Consider the following 22,083-nt stretch of genomic DNA (forward strand, 5'->3'; position numbering starts at 1 on the left):
GCCCAGAAGGACATCCGATCTAATTAGCATATTACACTTTTATTATTATAGACTAGAGGCCCGGTGCACGAAATTCATACAAGGGGGTAGGGGAATCCTTCAGCCCAACCTGCACCCTCTCCAATCCATGAGCCATCAGGGGATGTCCTACTGATACCTTAGGCCCACTCCCCATGGTTCTCTGTTCTCTGTGAGGCCTGGCTGCTTCACCCCGCTGTCGTCTGTCTGCGGGGCCTGGGGCCTTTGCCGCCACCTTGGCGATGAAGCCCCCATGCCCTGCTGTCAGCTCTCTGTCTGCTGGGCCTGGGGGCTTCACCACCATCATGCGAAGGAAGCCGCCACACCCTGCTGTCTGCTGTCTGTCTGCTGGGCATGAGGGCTTCATCACTGCTGCCGCACTAAGGAAGCAGCCACACACTGCTGTCAGCTCTCTGTCAGCCCGACCTGGGGCTTCACTGGTGCCTCCACACCAAGGAAACCGCCACGCCCTGCTGTCCGCTCTCTGTCTCTTTCTGCCGGGCCTGGGGGTTTTGCCACCACTGCCAAGTGAATGGAGCCGCCACACCCTGCTGTCCGCTCTCTGTCTTCCAGGCATGGGGGCTTAGTTGACACCGCCGCGCAAAGGAAGCCACCACAGGGGCACACCTCCAGCCCAGCAGCCTCACGTGTCCGCTGAGCTGGGAGCATGCCCCCAGCCTAGCAGCCCTGTGTTGTGTCTGCATCCCTCCCTTCCCCCGTGGCCTGGGCTTGGGATACTGGCATCGTCGCCCTGGCGCCAGTGTCCCACCCCTGGCCTCTCGGCGCCTGCATATGCAAATTAACCCACCATCTTTGTTGGGTTAATTTGCATACTCACTCCTGATTGGCTGGTGGGTGTTGTGAAGATACTGTCAATTTGCATATTTCTTTTATTAGTGTAGATATGCATTACCTATGGACACAGACAATGGGGTGGTGAAGGCCTGGGGTGGGGTGGGAACTGAGTGGAGGGAGACAATGGGGGCTGGTGCGGGGAGAGGGACATCTGTAATATTCTCAACAATAAAGATTAAAAAAAGAATTAATGGATAGGTTTATATTTTAACCACAAGAAAAATATTGAAAATGGTAGGAAATTTGATGATAGTGTTTTTAGTCTACTTGGGGGGCTACAGGTATAGCTTCAATCCCACCTCTTTCCCCCACTCTACCTAGTAGGTCTCAGAAAGCTCTATTTTCCTGAAAGGCACCCCACAGGAGCAGCTGCAGAAAGCACAGTCACTCTGACAGAGGTACCCCCATCTTTTTCCTGTCTTTATTCTCATCTAACCCCTCTTGGGTCACACTTATTCTTGGACTGTCTTTACAAAGCAGAAATGATAGATACTGGTTCGGTATGGATTTCTAGCATTGAATAATGCAGCTTAGATAAGGAAGATTAAAGGTTTAATATTTAAGAGGCCTTATATCATCAGGATCCAACAGGCTGTTTGTGAATTTTGGTGTTCTGAAGTTCAAACATCCTTTGTTTCTTTCCTTCCAGGTCAGGCATCATGAACGGGGCACTCAGCATGTTGCCCCAGCACTGGAGAAGCCATGCTGTGGAGGCAACCTATCACGCTGTCAGAGACTGGGACTTGATTTGGTACCAACCGCTGTGCAATTCTGGAGAGCAGGAATATCATGAGCATATTAAATAATGACGGACACATTGATTGAAACAAAATTTCCAGTAAGGAAGTGCAATGTGGTTAATCATGGCAATAAAATAGGAAGAGCTTTAGTTCCCAGCCCGAACCTGCCTCGGCTGGAGCCATTTCAACAAGGCGTCCTCACAACAAAGAAGAGATGCGATTGGTACCATTTCCTATCAGGTGTCTGGACAAAACATTAATGTGAATAAGGGCCCAGCGCGGTCCTGTGTATCTTGATTAAATTACGCACTATTAAATAAAAGGTCTAGATGATATTGTTTTAAGCCTGACTCATCCAACCCTTCTTCAAACAGCTCCCCTTGCCATCACCCCTGAACTGATTTTTAAAAAGTAATTTCTCTCTGTAGGGTGGGAGAGAAATGAACTGAAACAATTTTTTGCTTTTAAATTGTTCCATTTGGTGTTTTGTAATCATACCATTAAATGACTGAGTCATGCTAATGATAGGATTTTTGTTTTGTTTTGCTAGGAAGCTTCAGATTTTATGATGCAGTTTGATTCTGGGGAAAGCTAGTCTACAAACAAAGGAATATGAAGACTATAAATAAACTGCATGTTGGGTTCAAGATTCTTATCAATTATCCAACATTCAAAGCCTACTAAAGAGAGTTTCAGGCCAGGAAAAGTCACAGGCAGAGATGAGTTTGAAGTGGTTCTTTTAATTCTAAGGCACATGTTGCCATGGTTTTTAGACCCTATTTTAAAACTAAAGTTTTTCAAGCATCTAAATCGGGTTGGCAAAAACATTTTCTGTGAAGAGCCAGACAGTAAAGGGTTCCTGCTTTATAAGCAAATAGTTGCTCACTTCTGTCATAACTTCTCAGTTCTGCATGAAAGCAGTCACAGACAATATGCAAATGAATGAGCATAGTGTATGCCAACAAAACTTTATTTACAAAATAGGCAGTGGGCCAGTCCGGATCCAGGTGCCCGCTGTCATTTTGTCAACTCCTGGTCTACTAGTAAATGAAGCTGGAGAGGAATCGCTTCCACCTAGAAAAGAACCTCTCAGTGAAGAATACGATCATACTACACTTCTACTAACAGACAATACTTTTAAAAACCAAAACAAGATCAGTTCAGCGAGTTAATCTTTTTATTTTGAGTTTTGTAAAAAAAAAAAAATCCAGAAAGAGCTTTGAGAAAAATGTGTTAAATATCAGCAAAAGCAGGAAAACATGTGATTAGCTTTACAATATCAATCTAAACATATACACAAAGGCAAACATTAAGTAGGATGCTACGGAAAGACCGCACTTTGGGGTCTAACTTCAGTTTTCTTTATTGCACATAAAGGTTGCTGATAACTCCAAGTCTTCACTTTTTCACAGTTAAACATATTTTAATATTATTTTGTATAACATGTTTATATAACGTACTGTTACATAATGTTAATTTTATAAAACCAACAGTTTGCCACAGTTGAATGGAAATAGAAGACAAAATTCTCCCCAACTACAGTATTTAAGCTTTCTATAAAAAGTTCTCCAGAAGGTCACATCGTCCATGTTAAATTTATCCTATTCTATTTAAAAAATTGCTTTGTAGCTATTAAATGAATATTGGTGGCCTTCGCATTGAATAAATTTAATGAACAAAAACTTCTAAGTAAGAAGACCAGATGTATTTTATGTAAAAAAGAAAACCTAGGAGTAGGTGACACTACTATGAAATCATACTTTGAATGAGTGCAGTGATACATTCCAAATCCATAGAGTGACATAATACCCACACAACCGAAAACCATTCTTCTGCTTCTCCAAAGCCCACAGCTAGAATAATAACAAAAGTCAACCCCCAAATGTCCATGCAGTTGGATGGTCACCCAGTAACACTGGATCTTAACTGTTTTTAAGTGCTTTTGACAGAGATGTAGAGTTATTCAAGCTATTTCCATGTCCTTTTTCTTCTGAGCTCCTCCAGCACACACCGGCACAAATCATTCTCCATTGGCCAAGAATTGAGGTGATGATGACATCCCGTTAACCCTTTTTAAAAGGTGGCCAGCAGAAGAAAAGGATGGCCTCTCCCAAGTGCTCTCATGTCTATTTCAGACCTTTTCAAAAGGCAGCAGAACAGGAAGACCTTCCTTCTCATCTTCTCCAAGGCTCAAGTAGCAGAAAACCGGTGCCTATGTGTTCCATGTGGACCATGGTTATCGTATACCCTGCTTACAAAAATAAAATTTACATCAAAAACTTTGGTTTTGCTCTTTACAATTTCTCCTAAGCACTGGGTGACAAGACAAGATGTGTTTAATTTTTTTTAAAACTCTACTTATGAAAATTCAAACTGGAAAATATGGTTTACTTCTAAATCTTGTTTTGAAAGGACTGTCAAAAATCCTACTTGCTTTTCCTAGTCAGATCCTCACATTGGTTTCTATGGTATTTGTCTGTATATTATTATTAGGTTTTAGAAAGGGGGAAGGTCTTTTCAGGTATCAAAGTGGTGAAAGCAGCATTCAGATGGGTTGTTTCTAAATTCTAACTCTTGCCCACTGGATTCTTCAACTTGCTGTGTGAGGACATAGCAAATGACACTGGCCAGCCAGATCCCCACTTAGAAAACGACAGAAGAGATCAGAACTCAATGACACCAGTCTAAAGTTTCTGACAGATTAGCTCCTACAGTAGTAACTCATCTGCAGAATCAACATCAAAGGCAGGCATGAAACTTGTCAAGTTCCCTATTCCTGAAGTGGAATAAGAAGTCATTCATTGTAACAGCAACCCTCATTCCAGAATACATTTGACAAGAGATGGTAAAATTAGTTTTCTGATACACCCCTTAGAAGTCACAATGGGTACCAAGGTAGGTTTCCAAGCAGATGATTCCCCTCTGATGAATGGCTCAATTGCCCTGGCACCGATCTCTAAGGACATCAGTGGTATTTCTACATTTAAGAGTCACTGTTCACATCAAATATCCAACATGATTACATTAACTTCTACTATGGACAGAAAAAGGGAGGGATATGATGAGGGGTGAAGGAAGACCGTGCAACAGACCTCTATTTTGGAAGGAACGGTCACTTCGTTGCTCTAGTCTGAAATGTTCATGGATAGTGAAGATAACATTTTTGGTGTTTTCTAAAATTTGTTTTTTTCAACCAAACCACAGAGGACGTTTTCAGGTCTAGGGATCACAGCCTAAAGAGCTCTTGCTGTTTGGTTGATGAAACATTTGATGTCGCAGTGTGGTTTTTGGCTGCAAGGCATCAATGCTTATCTGTCTGGTCAGCCCAATAAGTATCATTGATGGTCAGTGTCCATTTAATTACATATGCCTTTCCTATACTTGCTTCTTAGGAAGAAATGCAGACTTATTTAAACCCTAAATTTCCTCTCTAGGAAAAGAATATTAAAAAGAATGTCAGGAGTTTATATCTTCCCTCTGCCAGTGCTATCCACAAAAGTTTGCATCTCCTTAAGTACCAGCTCCCAACACCACCACCACATGACAGTGAAGTGATCACAACCTTCCACGTAATAAGGGGCCTGTGCTCTGGCCCTTATTTTAAGGAGTCCAGTGTGGATTCTGGCATGGAGACGAGTGATGTGTGAAGAGAAAGAAAGTTCACTTGACTGCAAAGGGGACTATTAATTTAATCCCAGGTTAAATGGAAAAGACAGCTTGTTAGAAACCTTCACATTTGATTAGTCAGCAGCTCAGTTAAGACAAAACCCCTTTTCCCCACAAATCGGAGCAAAAATGACAGGTTTTAATCCCTCCAATATATACATTCAAGTCATCCTTCTCCCTCTTTCAGGCTCTAAGGTTTTCTAATGTGACCTTTTTTTTTTAGTTGTATTTATAGAGTATGTGTTTGACTTCTACAAACATTATTAGCATGAAATTCACTCACAGCTACCTGGTCTGTATTATTGATCAACACTCAGTTTGTTCCACATGACCAACAATTTAAAAAAAAAAACACCTGAATTTGCTAGGTCATCCTTTAAGGTTTCAGGTTGGGCCCACTGCAAGTTCTAGACTAAAGGCTCTCCACCCGAGCTGCAGATTAGAATCCCTGAGGATCCAAACATAGCACAGAAGCCTGGCCGCACTGTAAACCTACTGAATCTGGGTCTCTGAGGGTGGGCCTTTATGTTGATATTCTCAATAAATGGGCCAGCTCATCCTAATGTGCAGCCAGGGTGGAGAACCTCTGCCTTAGAACATCTGACTTTGTGGAACTATAACCTCCCCCCCACCCTACCCAGAACACATATGCTTATAAAATGACTTGGGATTATCCTCTCAGAAGAATTTTGCTTACTTGGATGTACCATTACTCAGCAGTTTCTATCTGGTTTATGCCAGACTGGCAGCAAATAGTTAGCGTTGGGTTAGTTTCTCGGCACCCGACTTTTTACTTTTCAGCATAGTGGAAGCATGAGGTAAGTATGTTTAGCTTTTTCCCCAAACTTACAAAGCCCATGGATGACTATCAAATCAAAATGTCCTTTAGTGTAGATAGAAGGGAAAGGGGAATAAAAATCATCCAATTCTCTTATACTGAACCATATGAAATTATCATTTTTGTTTCTTTAAAAAAAAGTGGTTGAATACCAGCAATTTCATATGGCTCAAACTAATAAATTTTTCTTGGTTTGCACAAATTATCAACTGAAAAAGAGGGCAAAACAATGTCTTACTTAAAAATTAACCATTAAAAATGCGAGTTAAGCAGGTTAAATGGCTGATTTCATGATGGGTGCACAAGATTGAGCCACTATCTTATAAGGGAAATGGCCACATTAAATGAAAGCATTTTTTAGAAATTGGGTTTTTGAAAATAATAGCACTGAAGCATAGACCACAGGAAGAATCTCAAACTTGGCTTCCAAGAGCTCTCCTCCATATTTCACTTACTACAGGTGTGGGCAGGTAGAACAGCTCACCCACAAAAGAACCCAAAGTAGAAATCTAAATCTCAGACCACACTCACACATGAAGCTGGTGCAGACCTCCCCAGATACCATGAAAATGACCTTTCTCTACATGGCACTCAGTGCCAAGACACCTCGATTCTTAATCTGAGAGTGGACAGGAACCTTCCACTGTATAAATAAAGCTTAACATTCCACTGCCTCGCCTCTGTTTCTTCAGGTGACCACTGAAATCTCGTTCATTTCTTAGCTAAAAGTTTGGAATTCTACTAAGTTTTTAGAATACAATCTTGTGTTTTCTTTGCAGTCATTTTTTTTCACAGTGAGATTTCTTCCCTCTGAATACTAGCATATTGCCTCTGAGGGTTGTTACTGCCTTCTCGTCACCAGATCAAAGCACTCCACAAATTTTGGTGTTCTTTCTAAACCCACAGTAGATATGTCAGTCCTGTTAACCATTTTCCGGCAGTCAGCTCATATGGCAGCCATCAAGAATTGACTGATGTTTACAGTGATGTAATCATCAGTTTCTAAACAGTTTCTCCTGCCTTCCCATTAATGAAAACAACAACAACAACAAAAAAAAACACAGCACTTTAACACTATTTTGCCTTTGGTTTGAAACATTCCAGTAACTTCTTCTTTGTGGAGATTTCCAGAGAAGGAATTACAATTCTTTCCCCCATGTTGAAATGTTGATGGATATATTTTCCAATCTTCAGTCTAGAGAAAATACAGGCAGCAAAAGAAGTCAGGAATCCAGAGATGAGGCTGCTGTCATCATCTCTTGTTGCTGGAGCCTCCACTCAAATTGCTTTTTCATGCTTTCTGTCCCATTTAACACCAGCTTCCCCTCATCCTTGGAGGTCCAATCTCACTGGCCTTCCTTCACGATCTTTCTTCTAGCCTGTTCTCCCTTCACTTGATATTCCTACATCCAGCTAGACTCGCACTGCTGTGTATGGATACGAAGCCTCTCCTGAGAGGGGTCCCCGGCACCCACCACACCTTGTTCAGGTACCACAGGTGAATGAATTAGAGACCAGTAAAGCATGCGATTGTTTTTGTTTGTTTAACTCTGAACAGTGCACTACTAAGTGAAAAAGTGGGAATAGATCTGCATTTGTCTTGAGCCCCACCATCTGTATCTTGGGTTAAATTTTAAATGTTAAGATATCTTCAGACCTCAATACAATAGAAGCGTTAGTTCCATTCAGTCACTGTACCACCTCAATCAACACTGGAGCATGCAGCCAGCCCCACACCACCGGTGGGTCTACCCCATCGCTTCAGGGTTTGGGGGGAAAGTCATGCATTATCCTCCAGGGGGAACACTAGGCGGGTGCCCCGGCTTGAAACCTTCTGGTCTCCCATTCCCAGGTCTCGTTCCAGCGCCTCCTCAGAACTGCTCTTGGTTTTCCGACTGCCCTCCAGGCTCATGGAGGCCGTGTGGGAGCCTGAGGAGCCATTGGCAGTCACTGTGCTGTCCCCGTAGGTCAAGGTGAGGTCACCCTCAGTCAGGATGAAATCAGAGTCTTCCTCTCTCAGTGGCTCTTGGTTCTGAAAAGTGCAACAAATAACAATTAACAACAAATCGAAGACTGGAATCTCCCAGAGCTCCAGCCAACCCCAATCTCAACTCCTCATCTGAAACTGGGGATAATGAGACTTGCCTGCACTGAGCCTCCAGCATGAGAACTGGATGTAAACTGTAGCGTGCTGTTCAATGTATAGCACTGTTGCCTGAATTAGGACTTGGAATAGCAAAAAGCAGCTGTGATTTTAAATGCCTGACAGTTTGTGACAAAACGGAAGAAAAGGAAACCAACCTGGATTTTCAGCTTCCCAACCCACAAAGAAAGGAAGGGCTAAGGTCACTGGGAAGACCTGCAAATAGGTTTCAGGTCCTCTCTCCTCTGGGAAGGTCTTCTGGGTGGGCCTCCTGCCCTACACAAACCATCCTACACACACCTAGTTTACATCTGAACTACTCTTTACCCTCGTCAGCATGTAGGGAAGAGGACAAACCATTATTAGGATTTCCTTCCTGTCGCCACACAAAATCCCTGATGGGAAGTCCTCATATAGATGAAGCAAGTGATACAGAGGGAAGGTATATTTTCTTGAGCGTCCAAGCACGTCAAACTCGCAGCCCATAATGAATATTTTTGTAGCCCAGCCAATATAATGGTACGTAAGAAGTGTTTTAGTAAAAAATTCGTAACTTAATTTTTACAATATCTTGTTATACATAATTATTAATAATGAACTACAACATTCGCTAATGACTACTATAATTGTCTTGCATTCATTTCCCTTACACGCCTTACACGCAGGCGCACCGTGTGCACAACAGGAAATATTTTGCTTTCGGAGAACAAGAAAAATAGGTTTATCTGTGTTATGCTTATTAATTTGTGCAGCTATTCAGTGTCTGGTAAGAATGTTCAAGAAAAAATACTAATTTTTATTATAATGTTCTATTATGTTATGTTAATGATGGCTCATTTATTTCAGCCCTTTGTATTCAGCAAGTCTCTATAGAAATAAACCCACATTTCTATGAAAATTGAAGCTTTTGTTTTTTTGTGGCCCACATACACTTACACCTTGTTTATTTGGCCCGGGTTAGCCTTTAAGTTTGACATGCTCGGTCTATTACAGTGATGGCGAACCTATGACATGCGTTCAAAATGCTGACACGCCGAGCTCAAAAGGTTCGCCATCACTGGTCTATTATATGCCTGCCAGGAATGTCACATAAGCTCTCATTTGGTCCTTACCCCTCTTCTGCGAAGGGTGCAAGCACATGTCACAGAGCAGAAGATCTGAGCTAAGAGAACCTATGAAATTTGCCCAAGGTTTTCCAGCTGGTAGGAAGGTTTGGATTTATGCTACCTCCAGACTGGTTCTGCCCACCTAAACGATATGAAAAGTGACCCCATTGGGAAGAGGACTGTGACAACATCTCATAATAAGCAGCAGTTGTAGCAAAAAAGACTAGGCTGTGCAAGGCAGGCATCAGCCAAGTGGCAGCCATTTGAAACTAAAAGATGGCAGGGAGAGAGTGTCAGGAAGCAGCGTGAGGTCCGACACAACCTTTCATTCTCCAACGGGTTCAACAAGCAAAACAAGGGTGGGGTGCTCCCCCACTCCCCTATTTCAATGGCTGTCAAAAACTGTGGACTTCCTTTATTGTTTTGTTTTGTTATCCTCACCTGAGGATATTTCTCCATTGATTGTTTAGAGAGAGTGAAAGGGAGAGGGGGAGAGAGAAATCGATGTGAGAGAGAGACACATCAATTGGTTGACTCCCACACATACCCTGACCAGGGCTGGGGATTGAGCCTATAACCCAGGCATGTGCCCTTGACCGGAATCGAACCTGGGACCCTTCTATCTGCAGGCTGACCCTATAGCCACTGAGCCAAACCGGCTAGGTCTGGACTTCCTTCTTGAATAGCAAACACAGTTTGGAAACTGCTCTTTCTCTCCTATTTCCTATCTACCCTTCAAAGCACATCTGAAGTCCTACATCCTGTCCTCTACACACAGGGTGTCCTTGTTGCAGGACCTGAACCTGCCCTGATAGTCCATGGTCCCCGCTCAGTCATGCTGCCCAAGGCCACAGGCAGATTCTCCTGTGTCCATGCCTGGACTCCCCATCTGGGTGAATCACCAAAGGGCAGTGACCTTCTTCTCCTCTTGCCGGCGCCCTTCCTTAAAGTGCTTAACTCAGTAGGTGCTAGAGGAATGCCTGTTAAGTGCACTGGCCTAGGGAGGACTCCTGGGTTCTGCCTACCTCACTTCTCTAGTCCCAGCCCATCTCTGTGCCCTTACCCATGCTTTCTGCATTGTTTCTCAATGTCGACTTCTCCAAACTCCACAATGTGACTCCATTTAACCAATGCTGCAGCTTAACAGGCAAGCACGCAACTCCTCTTGCTTGCTGCCTCAAATCTTCACTGGAATCAGGCAGGATGCAAATGTATAATCAAATAAGAGTCCTCTAGTCGGGCAGAGAGGAATTCTAAAACTCGCTCCTCCTCTCCATCACTATTTAGAAAGTCCTGAAACTCTGTCTGCCCAGTGATAGTTTTTTTTTAAAAAATATATATTTTTTTTATTGATTTTTTTACAGAGAGGAAGGGAGAGGGTAGAGAGAAACATCGATGAGAGAGAAACATCGATCAGCTGCCTTCTTCACACCCCCAACTGGGGGTGTGCCTGCAACCAAGGTACATGCCCTTGACCGGAATCGAACCTGGGACCTTTCAGTCCGCAGGCCGACGCTCTATCCATTGAGCCAAACCGGTTAGGGCCTGGTGATAGTTTTATTAACAACAAATGACATCACGTTCCCTGTTTTAGTATGTTCCATTTCTCCCATTAATGCATGTGCTAAATATTGTTTTTATTCATTTCTGTCAAAATACCTCTCCCAGGGCTCTTAGCACCCAGATTTCAGGGGGAGATTCCTTGGCACATAGTTCATTCTTTTAAAGTTTGGAGCCTCAGAGGGACAGAGAGGAATCTTTCTGCTACGTCATAGCTGCTGATGTTTGGGAACCCCGTAACCCTAGTAAAAGGTCTCTCTGTTGCTGTGCACAATGTATTAAGCATAGGAAGCTGGTCATTTGTAATCAATCATCTTACTGGAGAAGCAATTTCTGTGAATTTGGAGGCTGCATAGACATGCCGCCCTGACATGCTGTACTTACGTCATACACCTGGGGACTGGTCAGACATCGAGCGAGCAAGCCACACCAGGCTGGGAGCGTGGTGGTTAATGGGGGGCCACTGTGTGTGAGGATGGGCTTCAAGTAACTTTAAAAAGAGAATTAAGGAAACAATGTCTGCAAAGAAACCCCCAACAAAATGTGTTTAGAAATCCCAACAAGTAAATCATCTGACATTCGACCTAGAAAATGTCTCTTTCCCCCATTTTACCAGTACGATACAGAAAATGTAGCCATACCTGGTTTTATTGTGTTTCTCTTTATTGCACCTCACAGATATTGTGTTTTTGTTTGTTTGTTAGTTTGTTTGTTTGTTTTACAAACTGAAGGCAAGACCCTCCACACTGGTCAGGGCAAGATTTTTTTTTTTCAAAATATACTTCTATGGATTTCAGAGAAGGGAGAGGGAGAGAGAGATAGAAACATCAATGATGAGAGAGAATCACTGATCGGCTGCGTCCTGTACACCCCACACTGGAGATCCAGCCTACAACCCGGGCATAACCTCCTGGCTCATAGGTGGACACTCACCCACTGAGCCACACTGGCTGGGCAAGATCTTTCTTTTTTTAATGTAGGTATTTAACACTATAAACTTTTTATCTCTTCTTAAAACTGCTTTTGCTAAATCACATAAATTTTGTTATGTTGTGTTTCCGTTTTCACTTATCTCAAGATATATTTTTTATTTCCCTTGAGATTTCTTCATTGGCCCATCGGTTATTGGGGAGTGTATTGTTTAATGTGTGCCCACTGGTTGTTCATTCAGGAGTGTGCTGTTTAATGTACACATATCTGTAAAGTTTCCAGTTTTCCTGCTGTTATTGATTTCTACTTTCATACCATTATGGTTGGAAAAGATACTTGCTTTAATTTCAATCTTCTTAAATTTTCTAGGACTTGTTTTGTGATCTTACACACAGATCTATCCTGGAGAATGTTCCATGTGCACTTGAGAAGAATACATTTTGTTGCTGTTAGATGGAATGTTCCATGCATGTCTGTTAGTTTCATTTGATCTAAAATGTAGTTCAACTCCAATGTTTCCTTACTGATTTTCCATATGGATAATCTATCCATTGTTGAAAGTGGAGTACTAAGTGCTGACAAGAATCAATTTCTTATCACTTTAGTATTTTGTCACTCTCCTGTGAACTCCCTCCAGTTTTCTCTACATCCTTTCTAAGCCCAGTGAGTAACATGCCTTCTGAATTACAATGTAGACGAAGTTCATATGGCTTTAAGAAACCTCTGGGGGTTCTATTTCAGTTAATAGCAGACAATAGTAAACAATAATTTAAACCATCCTTTCCACTAAGAATGACTAGGAAAGCTAGGTCAAGATAAAACACAACAAAATCTTCTGCTTAATGGCATCAGAAAGCTACCAGGGCAGTGAAGAGAGACAGAATCTGGAGGAGGACACCCAAGTGGGGAGCCTGGCACTTGGTGAGCCACGTTTTCCCTAAAGCACCTCAGCAGCTGAGCAGAGCATCTGGCAGACTGAAAAAATAGTGAATCTGACAAAAACTGGTGTCCAGGGCCTTCTGAGGAAGACTCCGTAAACACCCTAGGCTCTAGGTTGGAACCCTAGAACCGTGGTCGGCAAACCTCAGCTCGCAAGCCACATGCGGCTCTTTGGCCCTTTGAGTGTGGCTCTTCCACAAAATACCACGTGCGGGCGTGCATGTACAGTGCGATTGAAACTTCCTGGTCCATGCGCAGAAGTCGGTATTTTGTAGAAGAGCCACACTCAAGGGGCCAAAGTTTTGCCGAGCCGTGGTTTGCTGAGCCACAATTTGCCAACCACTGCCCTAGAACAAAGGGTAGACAGAAAACAGACTAACCTTCACAGGAACTGCAGCCCAGTTTCAAATCACTTTTATTTCTGATTGCACTAAAGTGATCTGGAATTACTAATGCCCCTAACCTAGACCCAATGTAAATTAAATTATCTCAGAAGAATGAAAACCTCATCTAGAGCACTTCAAACTATCTCTATATTTTTTCAGTTCCCATATCTGTCACTGAAAAAAAAAAAAGGTGCACAGAAGAAAAAATATAAAGCTTCTAAAAGATAACACAGGAAATTAGCTTCAAGACTTTGAGATAGACAGAGATTTCTAAAACGGGACACAGAGTGCTGACCAGAACAGAAAAAAAAAATCAGTGAATTGGACGAAGACCTTGTTCATCAAAAGAGTCTATTTAAAAGTGAAAATGTATCACACGATCTCACTCATATGTGGAATCTAATAAACAAAATAAAGTGATGAACAAAATAGATCCAGAGTCACAGAACCATGAACAGACTGATGAATCTAAGAGGAAAAGTGGGGGTGGGGGTGGGAGGGAGAGATTAACTGGGAAACTTACATGCATACATGCATAACCCATAGACACAGACAATAGTGTGGCAAAAGCTTGCAGGGGGGGTGGGTGCAAGGAGGAGGGGGTCAATGGGGGAAAATAACAAAAAAAAGGGGACATGGGTAATACTTTCAACAATAAAGATAAATTTAAAAAATAAAAAAGTGAAAATGTAAGTCACGAGTAGCGAAGTTATTTTTATCATATTTAATTACCAAATACTAAGCCCAGTGAATAATATGCTCCACTTCACTTCCTGACCACACCAATTCACCTACAAAGCCACACTCCCCTTGTATACAAAGCTCTGCAGAACCACATGAGTCTACCAGGCCATGGGCCGGCTAAATCTCTTACCCAAAGAGATGCTCACCAGGACTACCTGTGGTTGAATGATCACTGCATGAGTCCCAAGCGAGAACTGATTACACTGTACACATCCTTCCTTACTTATCAGAAGTCATTTACTGGCAACTCAACAGGACGATTTCATCAGCACTGTTTGAGGGAAACTACTTCAAAGGATACTTGTGGTCAAAGCTGTACCACAGCCTGAACAGCCATGCACTCTCCTGCTTTGTCCGGTTTCCTCCGGCAGAATCTGGACCATCCTAGGAAAAAACAATAAGACAGATGCTTAGTTGTATAAGTGGATTGAAATAGGGGGAAAAGCTTTATTTTAACCATAATTTTTAATTATTTTGAGCTCAGAATCAAACATCCTGTATCACCAAAGCATCAAACTTCACCAAAGTTATATTGGGAAGTAAATTTTTTAAACTGAATAATTCCAAAGGCAGGCAAATCAATCGCCCAAATGAAACAACTTGCTTATGTCTGTGAGTAGATCTTTTGGTATTATTGTAATTTTCCCAGAATTGTCTTTCAGAAGATTACTAGTAGTCACCCTAAAGTAGTCTAGATCCTAACAGGCCAAAATTCATTTATAGAGAATATTAAAGAAAATTTCTGTAAAACCAACTTTCCAGGTCCCCCAAAGCTGGTCTGGGAAAACTGTGCTTGGTTGAGTTTCCTGACAAACTAGCTCTTGGTGGTCCTGACCCAGGCACGTGCACTGTGTTCCAGGTGGTGCAGTAACCTGTTGTCCTAACAGCTTTAGGAAGGTGGGCGTAGTGGGCAGGGGAAATAGAGCCAAAACTAGCATCTCTGTTCTTTTATCTACCTTCAAGTAGTAAGTTCCTTTACTACTCCTTTCATGCCTTTTTAATTCAAAACATCTCCATCATTTAATTTTCAAAATAACTAGCAAAATCAAACATTCAATTCTGGTTTAAAAAATCTGTGCACAATTACTACTAAAAGTGGACTAGCTACATCACTTTGAGGACAGTGGTGGGTACTACGTTGCTGGATGACAAGCTCTGAGAGTACAGATTGCTTGGGGAAGCACAGCCATTTTAACATCACCCCCTTGAATGTTATATGGAGAGGAAACTGAGAGACAATAAACAAATAAAAGTTGAGCCACAATTACAAGTAGCTCTAAATCACAGTGGGTGTAAACTCCACCTGCAATAGAAATACAGGTTATAGGACTACTTGGAGACCTCTGAGAAGCTAAGCACATAGGCAAGTAGATGGAGGATGGAGGGACATTAGCATGCACTACTTAAATTCCTAAAGTTTCCAACGGCAAAGATTATTTTTAAAAATGAAATCCCTGTGGTATTTGAGGAATTTTTAATTACAAATACAGGGTAGGGCAAAAGTAGGTTTACAGTTGTTCCTATGTGAAACACAGTTTATTCTTGTATTATTATTTATTAATTATTCTATTATTTTACATACGAATAACTGTAAACCTGCTTTTGCCTCACCCTGTATGAAAACAACTTAGTTAAATGGGCCCTACCGTGGATGAGGAAATAGAATGAGAAATTACAGAGACTAACTTTATTTCACATTTTTATAACTTGTGTGGAAGAAAGAGGGTACAGAAATATCTCCACTTGAATAACAATCATTCATTCAGGTAATTAATCGCTAGCTCAATGACAACTCTAGAGAAAGTTCAAAATGCCACACAACTGAGTGGAAAAGTGGTAGATGAACGTTCTGGGAAGCAAATATATTTATGGAAAAAAATAAACCGTCTTCATAAAACGACAGGTTCTAAGTTCTCAGTTCTAAGTGCCTGTAGCATCTTATTGAAGAAAAATGAACAAGATGATAAAATCATCAGGAAAGATACTCTAACCCAGGGGTGGGGAACGTCTGGACCATGAGCCATAGAAGACCTATGAAATTATTTGGTCTGGCCCTGCCAAGGCATTAGGGGTGAGTTAATGAAATGTTGGACCAAATATAGCAGCTAATTTTTAAGTTGATAATTTTGTATGGCCCTCAAATGATGTTATAAATATCCAGATGACTCTTGGCAGAAAAAAGGTTCCCCACCCCTGCTCTAAACTATCAGGCACAAGACAAGTTCCCTAAAGCCAGTTTCATCTGCTCCTCCTCTAAGACAACAATAAAAATGACAAACCCCTACTCTGTCATCCTTTCCTCTGCAAAACCACAATGCACTGTCGTCACTTGGAACACTTAAGTTCTTGCCATCTCATATCAAGGAAGCTAAGGAGACTTATATAAGCCCCAATAGGGACCATTAAAATGACTAAAGCAAGGAAAACGCTTCTTTTTTAAAGCAAACTGAAAGAGCTTCTCAGGGTACAAAGAAATATGCCTGCAGTCCACCAATAAGATCAGGTGATCTCAGAAATGTAAGAAACTGAGAGACAGCCCTGAAGGGTCACGTGGAGCAAATTCAGGGCAAATCTAAAAGGGCAACATGGTAACAGGGGTGTTAAACAATTTATTCCAAGAGATGGTGCCAAAAGCATGATTAGGTAGAGGAAGAGCTTAGATAAATCCACACAGAGTGGCTTTGGGGAAATCAGGACTAGTTGTGTAAGTTGACCCAGAAGACAAAGAACTGCTTCACAACATGATTTATCACAGACCAGTCACTGGAGTCCTTCCTGTTGGATCTGAGCAGCAAGAACTGAGCAGGGGTCAGTGTGGGCACAGGCTTATCCTCCAATGGGCAAGGCCTCCTTCCCAGCGGCACTTGCAGAGTCTTGAATTTCCACTCAAGCGTTACCCACAGAAAAAAACAGGAACTTGCTCTGTCACCACACCCCTCCTCAAAACCTGCATTCCCATCACGGGGCTTCACACCCCGTATCTTTAGCTCAGGCTGCTTCTAGAAGCTGGAACACTCTGTGGGGGGTGTGCAGGAGGCAGCTGATCAATGTTTCTCTCTCATTGTTTCTAACTCTCTAGCCCTCTCCCTTCCTCTCTGTAAAAATATCAATAAAATATTTTTTTAAAAAGAGTCAGAGAGATGCAGTGGAAGAAGAGGCAGAACAGATTCAAAGCGTGACAGAGACTCTTCTCACTGTTGCTGCCTTTGAAGATGGAGGGGACCAAAAGCCACGAAATGTGGGTGCTTCTAGGAGCTGAGCTTGATCCCCGGGCCAATGGCAAGCGAGGAAATGGGGCCTCTGTCCTACAATGTCATGAAGCTAAATTCTACCAACAACCTGAATGAGCCTGGAAGTGGCTTCTCCCCCAAAGCCCAACCCTGCTGGTATCTGGATTTTGGCTTTGAGACCTGCAACAGGGAAACCAGCGGGGCCCACCGGACATCTGATCTACAGGACTGTAAGATTGTGTTGTTTTAAGCTGCAAAGTTTATGGTAATTTGTTACAACAGGAATATAAACCGAATGCAGAGCAAATGTGTAAATAAATTATGCAACCAGATTTGGGTCTTTTTCGTTGTCCCTGGGATGATGGGGCCAAGATTTCTCAATAAAAGAGTTTAAAAACAGGGAATGGAGCTCCACAGTGCCTGCCCCAGGGCTTCCCAAATTGTAAAGTGCGCACAACCCTCCTAGGAGCCCTGTTAAAATGAAGATTCAGATTCCGTGGGTTGAAGTGGGGCCAGAGACTCTGCATTTCTAATAAGCTGTAGTCATGTCCAGGGTGCTGGTCCACGGGGACAGCCGGGGCAGCAGAAGGAGAGGTCTACAGTCTCTAGAGCAGTGGTTCTCAACCTTCCTGATGCTGCGACCCTTTAATACAGTTCCTCATGTGGTGACCCCCAACCATAACATTATTTTTGTTGCTACTTCATCACTGTAATGTTGCTACTGTTATGAATCGTCATGTAAATATCTGATATGCAGGATGTATTTTCATTGTTACAAATTGAACATCATTAAAGCATAGTGATTCATCACAAAAACAATATGTAATTGTATATGTGTTTTCTGATGGTCTTAGGCGACCCCTGTGAAAGGGTTGTTTGACCCCCAAAGGGGTCGCGACTCACAGGTTGAGAATCGCTGCTCTAGAGGAAAAGCAGATGAGGGCCTCCGGGAGCTCACCTCTGCCACTCTCCACCCTTATCCTTCATCACATTGTCACCAAAACCTTAAGGACAAAGATTCATCTGTCTTGTTTACTGATGTATTCCCAGAGCCTGAAAGAATGTCTGGAATGTAACAGATGCTCAATAAATATTTGTCAAATGAATGAATAACTGAATGTTAATTTTGAACTTTAAGAAGAAAAAGAAGAGAAGAGCAGGAGGCAATCAGACGAACAAAAAACGTCCTAACCAGTCTTGGTTGGGTGTTGTCCCGTGCACCTAAAGTTTGCCCATTTGATTCCCGATCAGGGTACCCAGGTTGAGGGGTTGTGGACTCCATCTCAGGTAGGAATTGTGCAGGAGGCAGCTAATCAATCGATGTTTCTCTCTCTCCCCCTCTTCCTTCCCTCTCTAAACATCTTAAAAAGAAGAATAAAAAGAAAAGTGTGGTGGGAGGGAAAATAAGCATTTGAGGAAAGGTACTTCAGCACTGTTTGAAGTTAAAGATTTAAGTGACTGCGTATCAGATTTCAGCTTGGAAGAAAATCTGAAGGAGAACCCAGAACCAAAGAAATCCAACTTGCCCAGAAAGTTCTATGCCAAGGCAACTATGAACCACTGATTTTCTGCAGTTTTTACACTTGTGTGCATACACCACACTCACACAGAGACAATGCTCTGCTAACACAGCATTTCCTTTCCTCCGCATTCCACTCATATCCGGCTTGGGACCTTGTCCTGCTGAGATGATAAAGCAAGGATAAATTCAGATTCGGGCTCCTAGCTAAGCGTCATCAATGAGTGCTCTTCTATAAACACGGGGAAGGAAGTGAATGATGTGCCTGCATGTCCGGCCAACAGAAATCTCAGCTGGCTCTGGCAGGCAAAGTCCCCACTTGAATGGGGTGTGAGGCCACCTCCAAGCCTGGGCAGTTTGCCTCCAGCTGCACTTGTTTTTGTTTTTGTTGCAAAGTCACCAAGACCTCCAAGAAACAAAGCAACTGAGTTTTTTGTTTTGTTTTGTTTGAATGAGTCAAACTTGCCAGGGACATGAAACTCAAGTCTGCCCACCATATTCTTATGCTTCCCTCACCCAACGCCAAAAAAGTTCTAGCTAACAGCTCTCTTCCTTCACCCACACGCGCTAATATTCTGTAGCCCTGTAGCCATGACTGTTTATAACCCTGGGCTTCTAGACTAGTGAGGAAAATCGTGCGCTATATAAAAAAACGCTTTCCCATCACATATCACTTTTCTGTTTGTTTTTAGAAAGATCATTTAGAAAATGAGGTAAAGAGAACTGATTGCCCTTTCTGTTCTAATAGAGAACAAACATCTGGACTTTCTCCACCTCTGATTGCAGTTTCATGACAACCCTGAGTGTGTGATCTGGATCCATTTCAGGGGAAACTGCAAGAACCCAGGGTTTCACCCAAAAATCAGACGCCCATTTACTTCCCTGTTTTACTGTTTTACATTACCACTGAGTACTCCCAGCACTGATGTTAGTGGCTCACTGTACCAAGAAGGTCAAGCCAGGAGGATTTAGAGAAACAGGCTGTTTCTGCATAAGGGCATGAGTCATTCTTAAGAAAGTGTCCCGGGGAACCAAACTTGAAGTTCATCTTTTTTTGTCGGGTCTTGACAGCAATCTTAAAATGCCAACGGAACTGACTTGGGGGCCCTCTGCATGACTGTGTGAGAGACTTGGAAGAAGGAAAGTTACAGGGAAGCTGTGACACAGCTTCTAGCGAGGGCTGGGCCAACTGGCCTTCACTGGGAGGGCAGGGAAAGTGGCTGTGCCCTTTGACAGTTGGTCCAAAGGGCCCTCCAGGGAGCTGTCAGGAACACTGAGTCACGGAGTTTACCCACCCAGGAAGGCTTGCCCTTCTGGGGCAGGGGGCACTATCTTAGGTGTCACTGCATGGTCTAAATGCGCCGCCAGATCCCTTAGCACAGCGGTTCTCAACCTGTGGGTCGCGACCCCTTTGCGGCCGAACAACCCTTTCACGGGGGTCGCCTAAGACCATCCTGCATATCAGATATTTACATGACGATTCATAACAGTAGCAACATGACAGTTATGAAGTAGCAATGAAAATAATTTTATGGTTGGGTCACAACATGAGGAACTGTATTTAAAGGGCCAGAAGGTTGAGAACCACTGCCTTAGCACTTAGGACCTACTGCTTTCTCAAACATTTCCATGGAAAGGTGACAGCAAGTTTGTTACTAAGTCTGGTTACAAGCCCACTGTCTCCACGTGCAGTATAATAAGTTCAGCTGCATGAAACCAACCAAACCATTCCCCATATTTCCTTTTACAGATGCTTGGGTCCAAAGGCAAGAGCAATAGTAAACAGCAAGAGGGCTGGGAGGTGTTTGACTGGTCTGAACTGTCAAAATGAAATCTCTCTAAACCAGTGGTTCTCAACCTTGGCTGCACACTAGAATCACCTGGGAATCTTTTTAAAATCCTGATTTCTGGGCCTCCTCCTCCAGAAATTCTGTTTCTTTGGGACTCATGTTGTGGCCCCAACCCATCACAAAGAAACAGAATTTCCGGAGGATGAGGCCCAGAAATCAGGATTTTAAAAAGATTCCCAGGTGATTCTAGCGTGCAGCCAAGGTTCAGAACCACTGAAACCCTGGCTATCCAGCTGGAATTGGCCGGCTTTTCTGGTAAAATTAATCTTGACTGGTCGTATGTCTGTGGAGAATACTTTGGAATAGGGCGGCCATATCCTACCAGAGCCATAAGTGAAATGAAGACATCCAGCACACTTTTTGCCCAGGTTTTCTCAGCGTGAGTTTCAAGATCTCCTAAACTGTTCTGCTCTAAATTTGTTTCCAAGTGCACAGTTCTTGAACCCTGTTTACTAAAGCCTTTCATCAAAACTCGAGTCAAACAGCAACTTTTCAAAAAGAACTTCTCATTGAAACCACATGTTCCCAACTGCCACAAGGGCCAATTCTAATATAACCGCAAAGGTCTTCTGGAGCACCATTGGAGTGTGTACCAAATCTCCAATGTAGCTCATTGAAAGCTCTTCCCAACATGCCCAGAACTTTCAGAGGGCATGGCTTTGTGTTCATTAAGTGACATAAACACCAAGGATGCCTTATCAGGCTGTGACCACCCTCAAAGAGAAAAGAATCAGAAAAAGCATCCTCTGTACTCCCTCACAGCGCCACATTTTGCAACACCTGTCACATGGAATTTGGTAGATGGAGTCAGTTAGAACAGTGGTCGGCAAACTCATTAGTCAACAGAGCCAAATATCAACAGTACAACGATTGAAATTTCTTTTGAGAGCCAAATTTTTTAAACTTAAACTATATAGGTAGGTACATTGTTATTAACTTAATTAGGGTACTCCTAAGCTGGCCTTTGCTAAAAACGTCCTCAATCTGATTGAGGTACGTTCACTGAGGTCGATCCCTTCCAACTCTCCTGTGTACTTGTTTCATCTATCTCAGTGGTCAGCAAACTCATTAGTCAACAGAGCCAAATATCAACAGTACTTCTTAAAAATAGACTCGCCCAGGCCGAAAACGGACTTCTGTGCATGGGCCACGAAGTTTCGATCGCACTGTATGTGAGCGCCCGCACGTAGTATTTTGTGGAAGAGCCACACTCAAGGGGCCAGAGAGCCGCATGTGGCTTGAAAGCCGCAGTTTGCCGACCACTAAGTTAGAAGATCTGATGGAATCTGAAATATGCAGACGGGATTTGGGATGAAGTGCAATGATGTGTTTAATTCAATGCTGGCTGGAAGAAAAAGCAACACTCGACATGACTTCACAGACAACATGTGCATGTGGTCAGTAAAGCTTCCTACTACACTGTGCTTCATGCCTGCATCTGCCCATCAAATCCCTCTCAAGCTCCCAGGTACCAGGCACTATGCTTAGCACTGCATATTCAATGCTGATCAATTGTTCTTGACTTCCAAGGGCAAATAATAACATTTTGGAAACAGATT

The 22,083-nt window shown here is 42.8% G+C and overlaps 1 protein-coding gene and 1 long non-coding RNA gene across 3 annotated transcripts in view; one reads left to right on the forward strand and one right to left on the reverse strand.

The window, feature by feature from the left end:
* Positions 1–1,957, forward strand: part of LOC107182608 — an 8,492-nt gene extending 6,535 nt beyond the window's left edge. For both annotated transcript variants that reach the window (XR_001513337.1, XR_001513335.1), the window contains one exon: positions 1,523–1,957. This is a non-coding gene — a long non-coding RNA (uncharacterized LOC107182608). The remainder of the gene's footprint in view (positions 1–1,522) is intronic.
* An 819-nt stretch (positions 1,958–2,776) lies between these two features.
* SLC9A7 (solute carrier family 9, subfamily A (NHE7, cation proton antiporter 7), member 7) overlaps positions 2,777–22,083 on the reverse strand; it is a 59,348-nt gene continuing 40,041 nt past the window's right edge. The window contains exons 14-16 of the mRNA XM_006753321.2: positions 14,227–14,309; positions 11,311–11,416; positions 2,777–8,149 (exon numbers count right to left, since the gene is read on the reverse strand). Coding sequence (XP_006753384.1) covers positions 7,898–8,149; positions 11,311–11,416; positions 14,227–14,309 — 441 coding nt within the window. The 3' untranslated portion in view covers positions 2,777–7,897. The remainder of the gene's footprint in view (positions 8,150–11,310; positions 11,417–14,226; positions 14,310–22,083) is intronic.

The sequence above is a fragment of the Myotis davidii genome, unplaced genomic scaffold (genome assembly GCF_000327345.1).
Source record: "Myotis davidii unplaced genomic scaffold, ASM32734v1 scaffold411, whole genome shotgun sequence".
NCBI lineage: Eukaryota > Metazoa > Chordata > Mammalia > Chiroptera > Vespertilionidae > Myotis > Myotis davidii.